This window comes from Abrus precatorius, unplaced genomic scaffold (assembly GCF_003935025.1).
Source record: "Abrus precatorius isolate BTA unplaced genomic scaffold, Abrus_2018 Scaffold7, whole genome shotgun sequence".
Lineage (NCBI taxonomy): Eukaryota > Viridiplantae > Streptophyta > Magnoliopsida > Fabales > Fabaceae > Abrus > Abrus precatorius.
This window is the reverse complement of record NW_020874417.1, coordinates 5963011-5971950: the sequence shown is the minus strand read 5'-3', so window position 1 is coordinate 5971950 and position 8940 is coordinate 5963011. Positions and strand designations below refer to the sequence as shown.

The 8940-nt window shown below is 33.4% G+C and overlaps 1 protein-coding gene across 1 annotated transcript; it reads left to right on the top strand.

The window, feature by feature from the left end:
• Positions 1-5151: 5151 nt before the first annotated feature.
• LOC113872948 (B3 domain-containing protein At2g36080-like) lies at positions 5152-7256 on the top strand. Its single transcript, XM_027510852.1, has 2 exons — positions 5152-6109; positions 6849-7256. Exons 1-2 carry the CDS (start codon positions 5293-5295, stop codon positions 7106-7108), a joined length of 1077 nt encoding a protein of 358 aa, XP_027366653.1. The 5' UTR covers positions 5152-5292; the 3' UTR covers positions 7109-7256.
• Positions 7257-8940: the final 1684 nt, after the last annotated feature.

Sequence of the window (8940 nt, the reverse complement as noted above, 5' to 3'; positions counted from 1 at the left end):
TAACTAAAAAAACCCAAATTAATGAATCAAAAAACGCATAGTCTTAGGATATCAGGATAGGTTTTTTCTAAGAAGCAAATAAATTTATCATGGAAGTTTCAGACTGAATTTACTCAATAAAAAATCATACAGATGAGTTACATTAGCCAAATGTAATTGATTTTGGATATTTCCTACGAGCACTTTAAAATGCTATTTTTTCCCCCGTTTGTGTACCTATGTACAGTACCATGAATTATTGGGAAAAAAATTAGTAAAAAGGAAGAAGAAAAGAAAGCAAAGGGCTTTGCGTGGGGTAATGGCTTGCCGGCAGAGCAAATATAATATGGTGCACTAAAAGAATAGTATTAGACTTGCATGCCTACAATTGAATTATGTTAACTCATGATTAATGATACTTTCCATAAGCCAAATCATGGGTATATGTCCTAATCAAACATCCATTTCATGATCTACAAGGAATTAAGAGGAAATTGAGCCACTCATTACCACAAGTAGATCGACTATATCTTGCATGATGAAACACATTTCTGACATTAGCGTATATAATTTCCTTGGTTCAAACCTTTTAATTAATATTTGGACAATTGTCGACCCCGTGATCATCTCTTTCCTAATTCTATCAGTGTTCATTGCCCTGCCATTTGGCGGGCTAAAATACATTCTAGCTTTATGTTTTCTATTTTGCTTTTCTTTCACTCGTGGGTATTGGTCAAATTACAAATACATGGACAGTATTTGATTTATTGCTCCATTAGTCATGTTCGCCCCACTTTCCTCATAGTCTTCCAATAGATCAAATTCTACCTATCTAGCTGGCTAGTTAAATCCGACCTCCTGGAACTAATCATGTTGATAAGATTGATCATTAATGTCCAAAGACGATGGAAAGGTCAGCACCACTTGAGTCCCTACCTATGTAATGAAAGTCTAACATATCGGCCACTTCGCATTTGTGCACTATTATCAAAGTTAATGGTCCATGAACAAAGACAAGTATGGCTCAAGTATATATAGACTTAGGACTATGGTCCCCACTAATTATTTAATCTTGAAGGAACAAATACACAAAAGTAGACTTGCATGGGGCAAATTTGATTGGTTTTTGGCATGAACCTTCTAGTTTCTTATTTGGTTGGGTTGGGACTATAACTTTCAACTTGTTTTACTGCTTTTGTTGTAGATTTTGGGTCATATAAACAAATAAATTGGTGCATCTGGGATGTACGCTTTTAACTTTATAAGGGCCATATGCAAACATATTATTATATTTATAATATTAATAATTTCTAAGTGATCGGTTTCAACCAATTGGCCCACTTAACCCTTTTACCTACAGGTGTATTTTGTTTATTCTACGTTCGAAATTTGATGAATTAATTTTAAATCTAATAGCATATGCATGGTGCGTCACTTAATTATGACTGGTCAAGAATAAACTGAACTTTAATTATGCCGTTAATTGGTTTAGTAATTTTCTATTGCAATTTTAAAATTAGCTTTATGTAATTAATTGAGTAGCTGTTGTTGTTTATTAGTCTCGGTGTACGATAAACTCAGGTGCAGGATGCGTATCAAGATAATAGATTGCATACATCGTTCTTGGCCGTTTGTGAAGTTGTTTTTGCAATATATCAATTCTACAATGAACTATTACAAATTACAATCTGGAACAGTCTCTCTAATCTCATACAAAAGACAATATATAGTTAAACCAATCATAGCATCTCTACGACAAAAACCAGGCTCGCTGGCTTTGTTCATAGGCACAATTTTTTCTTTTAGAAGACAGAAATCCCTGCTTGTATCTCTCTCTCAATATATACTTAATAAACATAATTTTTTTAATATACACTTAAAAAACACACAATAAAAATTTACATATAATAATTTTTAATTAAAAATTATAAAATATTATATAATCTAATGAATGTATTAAATATGTACTATAATTTTAAAAAAAAAGGTTATATACTATAGGGTCAAGTTAATGAATGTATGCATGTGTCCCCATGCAATTTATTGCCAAAAGGAAGACATAGACTTTAGTCATCATCTCAATTCTCACAGGCTAGAATAGATCTTGCAAAACCCAGTTGGTGTGGGATTTTACTTGGGGAATGAGGAACCCCCAGAATTGGAAAATATTAAATTTGTGGTTCTGTCACACTATATGTATGTATTATGTGTATATTACTTGGTTACCCCCCATCTCTTTTGCCTTTCCCTTTGGCAGTGCCTACCATACTTTCCTTAAATATCTCGTTTTCCTTGTCTTGTTCCCCATTTCTCCCTGAAATAAGCAATAACATGGCATGCAGAATCCTAACACAGCCCAGCCTGTGTCTTTCTTCATATTTAAGCATTCCTGCACTAGGCCAAGCAACATCTTTGTGCGAGTAATACAAAATTTCAGGTTTCGGCGTTTACATGTAAGCTATAGTCTCATCATTTGCAGAGCCTGCAAATGCAATTCTCAAGTTTTCTTCTGGGAATTAATTGCACTCCATGTGTTTTCGAGTTTTTATGTAGTGTGTGTGGACCGTCTGATCAAAAGACATGATGGAGAATATATATATATAAGCATATGTAGCTGGAGTAAGATGACACAAGATAGTTGTTTGTATTAGAGAATTAATAATGGAAATAACAAAAGGCCAAAAAAAAGCCTCTATAATTATGGGCGTGACTCTAACATGTACTTAAACTAAAACAACACACAGTTCAACCTTTTGTAGAGCAGAAAAGGGTGTCTGAATCTACCTGGAAATTGAGGTGAGTTTTGTCTTTAAGTCATGGAAAAGACGCAATCTAACTAAAGAAGCCAATAAATATGATGGAATACAATTATATTTTAATATAAAAATGATGCATGGGGTAGACAGCCAAGGGACCGGTAAGTAAACAAAGAGAGTGTGTTTGTGTGTGAGAGATGCGAGTGTGAGGAGGGGATTCAAACACGGCTACCCAAAGAGAGTTTTGTGTCTTCTCTAATTGGACAAATCTTATCTCATCTCTTTTTATTGGGAAGGGAAGGTATCTGTGGATATTTTACTCCCCAATCCTTCACTTTTTATTTTATTTTATTTTTTTGACAAATATTAACTACTGTCTTTAAGGTTTTATTGAAGAATTTAAAATTTAAAATTATTTATTAAAAATATAATAAATAAATTTTTAATATTTAATGTAATTTTAAAAAAACTTATCATTTTTAAATTTTCAACCAATACTTTAAAGATACTTATTAGCAAGTTTTGCATTTTTCCCTCAAAATTCAATTTGTTAATTAATTTCCTCTCATTGAAAACTAGGAGTGGCCAACCAGAAATAATGCAGTCATGCACGTGACACAAATACTATTCTTTCATCCTGAAGATAATACATTTTGGAGATACTTCAATGAATTAGACCTATGCGTACACACGTCCATCAAAAGGATACAAAACAAGGAGGACATGGACCACTCCCTTGCCTCTCTGTTTAACTTTCTCACACAATCATCAACCACCACCCTTTGATCGATCTGTAGCACAAGATAAAGTCATTGCACATTAATTAAATCGAAACAGTCGGTTTTTACCCTTTTACCTATTACATATGTACGCTATTCCATTTTTATCTTAACCTAAAAGGTTGAAATTTACGAGATTCATTGATTTGATTAAAAAATAACTAAATATTTTTAAGATCCTGATTAAAAAAAAACACAATGTTTTTAAAATACTACTAATGGATTTTATACTGTATTTTATATAATCTTTTTAAATTCACTTCCTTTAAGATATTTATTAGCACGTTCATAAACAAATCAATTATATTTTACCAACATCTTAAGTACTATTACCCATTTGACATCCTACATTTTTTTTTTATCATCTTTCTTTTGTATCGACTTTCTATCAAAGATTTTCCTAATCAATTATATAAAGTCAATGGTTGTTTGATGAAAATTGAGGCACAATGAAAAATGGAATTTGGTGAGCAAATAAAATGGTAAATATGAATAGGTAACTAGGCCGGCCGTGGATGGGATGGAGAATGAAGCAGAGGGAAGAGTGAGGGAGAAGATTATGATGATTACTTAGTCTGGGGAGGGAGAGGGAAAAAGGGGGCCCATCTCCCTGATACTTGATTTGTTTGCCAATTTAGTAACATGGGATGTCCCTAATTCCACGAAATTACTCACCTGTAGAATCTCTCTTTCTTTCTCAAGATTCATAGACATACATGTTCGGCCCAATTCAGTAATAATTCATTTTTATAATCTCAGTATGTCTCACGAGTATAACTTAGACATGTGTATACCTTTTTGTGAACTCATTTAACTATCATTACTATATATTTCACTTATTTTAATTTAGATATAAAAGTAGCTCGAGAACTAACACGAATTTTACAGTATAACTATTTGTGAAAAGTATTTTTAATAACTTAAGTGAGATCATTTATGTTCTCATTTTAAAGGATGTTTTTGAAATGTCAGTAGTAAATAATAATAATAATAATAAATATGTATAATATTAAATAAGATATAAATTATTTGATGATAAAATAATGGGACTGAATCATGTAACTCTTTATGAATACTTCGTCAGTATATAATGTAATGTGCTTTTTCCCTTCTTTGTAGTAACGCCTTTTGCACGTAACCTTAAACCTATAAATATTAAATGTGTCCATAAAACAAAAGTATTACATATGTGTGGGGGGATGTTTATAAATTTTAAAAAAATATATAAAGAATAATTAAAAAACTATGAAGAGAATATTTATATATAATAAATACAAAAAATTAAGATGATACGTGTTATTCTTTTAAAAGAATAAATTAAAATATTATATTTTTAAAACATTTTTATCCTTTAAAATATGCCTAATCTAAAAACATTTCCTAAACATGTTTTCTGTTTTTTTATTAGAAGTGATAAATAAAAAATATATTTTCTATTAAGATAATATTTTCTCTTAATTGTTTTTCCATCAAACGTTATTTTAATTTAAAAATTAAGAGGAGAAAAGAAAGAAAAAAACTAAAATGATGGCAGATAATTTGGGTCAGGAGTAAACATTTCTCTCTCTCTCTCTCTCTGTCATATCTTGCCTAGCTCCATCAAATAGTTCCCACAGTTACCACATCAAACCATAATCATCACGCCTCTTTCGAACCCTTCCTCTCTTTCTCTTTCTCTCTCTCCATTCCCCACAAAGCTATCTATCTGTGACTGTGCCCTCTCCTCAATTCTCTCTTCACCTTTATTTTTCTTCCAAAGATACAACAACGTAGAAGAAATGTCCATAAACCACTACTCCATGGACCTTCCAGAAGCCACACTGTGGTGGACTCAGCAGGAACAACAACAACAACCCACCTTAATGGAACAAACCCAAAATCCACCCATTCATCCTTCTTGGCCCCCCCAACACCAACCCAAAGACCCACCTTTCCATTACCCCACTACGACACCCCGTTTCAACCTCAACAACCAAAACGACAACAACGACGACGACGAAGAAGAAGACGAAGACGACACTAACACCAACACCAACACCAACGACCAAACCACCACCACAACACCTCAAGAGACAGAACACGAAAAGGAACCCATGTTCGAGAAGCCTCTAACGCCAAGTGACGTGGGAAAACTCAATCGCCTCGTAATCCCAAAGCAGCACGCGGAAAAGTACTTCCCTCTCGCCGCTTCTTCTGGTGGCGGTGACTCGGGCGAGTGCAAGGGCTTGCTACTGAGTTTCGAGGACGAGTCAGGGAAGTGTTGGCGATTCCGTTACTCGTATTGGAACAGTAGTCAGAGCTATGTCCTCACTAAGGGTTGGAGCCGTTACGTTAAGGACAAGCGCCTCGATGCAGGCGACGTCGTTTTGTTCGAACGACACCGTAACGACGCTCACCGTCTCTTCATCGGATGGAGGCGCCGCCGACAGAGTGACACCGCCCCTGCGCACGTTAGCAGGGCGGTGGGACACGCCAAGAATGAGGTTGCTGCTGGTGTGGGCGTGGGCGTGGGGTGGACCAGAGGCTTCTATTCTGCGCATCCTTATCCTACGCATCATCACCCCTTGCCATACCAACATGACTGTCTTCATGCAGGTCTCTTTATCTCTTCAATATATATATATTATACATTCACATTCTAAACTAAACATATCGTTTTTTTTTAAGTTTAAAGTTTGAAGAATAAATAATTATTATTATTATATTTTTGACCGTGAGCTAAATTAAATATGTATTCAATTTTATCTTTTACCCTCCTCAATTCATTTTTCACCTTTTTTGATGAGTGTTAAATTGTACGAATGTGTAAAATTAATTTATTCGTGCATAAATAGCCATGGATTCCTTCGTTTATTGATTTTTCCTTTTTGTTTCCTTCAAATGTGCCTGTTCTATTTTCTTTTTTATGTATATAAAGTATTCCATAAAACAAGAACTAGTACTAGTATTTTTATTTTTTTTCAAAAAGGACAAGAAGATGAAATATTTACATTCCCGTGGAAGTGCGTGAAGGTTACCTTCCAATTAACCGGGAGAAATGTGGTTTTATGTTGGGATTTGTGAGAGGGCGAATCCCTTGTTTAGATTGCTCAAACACCCGTGAAGCATACGCGCCCATATACGTCGAAAACGAACGTGTGGATTTTCCTTCTCTTTATTTTTTAGTGAAAAAAAAAACCCTTTTAGGTTCAGAAAACTAGGCGGTGCCGTTTCATTTGTTTGCTTCACTTGACACTTGATCCTCATCACAACTCACATTAGAAACATATTTGAATTTACAAAATGAAATGATATGATTAAAGCATTGACAAATGCACGTGTTGTAATGTTACAGGTAGAGGGTCCCAAGGTCAGAAGCAAAGGACGAGACCGGTGGAAAACAGTTCAAGTTCGAGTTCGAGTTCAAAGGTACTTAGGCTGTTTGGGGTCAACATGGAATGCCAACCTGAACATGATTCTGGACCCTCCACACCCCAATGCTTCTACAACATGCCATCCACCCAGGGTACAGATAACCTCAATTTCTACCATCATCAACAACCTCCTTCCAATCCCCACCCTCACATGGTACGTCACCAACCATACTACTACTAGATATGCCACCCCTTCCTTTCCATTCTCCTTTTCTTCTTCTTCTTTTTTGTCTGCCTCAAGTGTAAGATATATAACTATGTATCCACTTGATTAATTATAATTATTGCTAATTATTTTGCTCTTCTTAAGATTATATATAGAGATTTTTAATCTTTCTTTGTCTCAATTCGGGAGATCCATCTATGCAAATGCAATTAGTTTGTTTATTTATTTTTATCGGATCTTGATGATCTCTTTCTACCCGACTCACCGATTTATCGACTAAGTGCGAATGCTAGAAGGGACATTTTCCTAATACAGTTCGGCACTTCATTTTCTGCAAGGAAGACAATTAGGCAAAGGAATATTAAATTTAGCACAAAAATGGTAGACATCAAGAGAATCGTTCATTTTTTTTATTGGTAATTTTGGGCATCTCATCTAATTTGGTTCGTGTGAGTTTATGTCGAAATTTTAGTTTCAACATAAGTGGTATAAATCTAAAACTCCTAGCATTATTTAATCATAAATATAACATTTTTACATAAACAATTTTACTAATTATGTTTATTTGATCAGTTTCTAGATTAAATTTAAGCAAGTAAATAATGTAAATTTATTATAAAAATATTGATTGCATTTTTAATATAATAAACTTTTTAATAAAAAATATTATTATTAGATGTGTAAATTTAATTTTAAAATTTGAAATTTTTTAAAATTTTATTTAGACATTATTTTTGTTTTTTGAAATGCCTGAAAATTAAAATGGCAAAGATGATACTATTATTATTGGCATAAATTGAAGACGATTAAAATTTACAAAATCTTCGGAGGGAGAAGAACTACTCATTTTTCACAATATTTACTTTGCCAGTTTCGAAGAGGCAGGTGCACTCTGAATCAAAGAAAGCAGTAAGGTCCTTTCCATGGGTATATTAATTTAACGTTATGAACTAGACCTATCTATCATGAGAATCTCACATTTAGACTACCCAATACAGTATTCACTTATGAACAGTGCTAGTTAATAACACCTATTGATCACTTTGTTTGGGCATAACAACATTAACAATATGCCCTAATTAATGAGTTTTATGAAATGCAATTGAATTAGGAAAGTCCACATAAAAGAATATAGAAGTTTAACCACTTGTGTCTGCTATTAATTAATAAATTGATTCAGCACATATATTTGCTAGATTAAAAGGGATGGGAAGAAATGGTTTCCTTATACCCTGACAGGGTTAACTTAACTCTTAATTGATTTTCTACACCAATCTCTGCGAGTGAAGACCAACATGTCTTCTACAAGGTCCAAGCTGACAGATATGGGAAGTTGAACACCCATTTCTCCATATTTAGATAAAGTTCAATATATATTTTTGTACCAAGGTTTTTCTAATATTGAAATATATAAGATTAATAAATATTCAATTTTTTTAAACTCTCCCATGATTTGAGATAATACCCATTAACGTCAGCTTAGAAGATAATCACAGTTAAACCACCTCAAAACCAATATTTCTACTACTGCAATCCACCACAGTTAAATAAGTACCTTAAATTACACTTGCTTGAGAAGAAATAGACGTCCATTGTCATATAAATACACAACTTGCATGGCTAAATCTATCGACAAACATAAAAAGATAGACACCATTACAAATGTAATAATAAAAACTCTAAATAAAGGAAGTAAAACTTTAGGCTTCAGTTATATTACATAATCCTTCTTTTATATATATTATTTTTCCCTAAACTCCTTTTGACTTGAACATCATATTTCAATATTATTTCATAATCCTTACATAATCCTTGCAAAAATTCCATCAATACACCTAATTTCACCA

What these genes read in the sequence shown, in the direction of transcription:
- LOC113872948 (XM_027510852.1), top strand. Translation starts at nt 5,293, where the DNA reads ATGTCCATAAACCACTACTCCATGGACCTTCCAGAAGCCACACTGTGG. An exon ending in ACATGACTGTCTTCATGCAG is followed by an intron (nt 6,110 to 6,848) that starts GTCTCTTTATCT and finishes GTAATGTTACAG; the next exon opens with GTAGAGGGTCCCAAGGTCAG.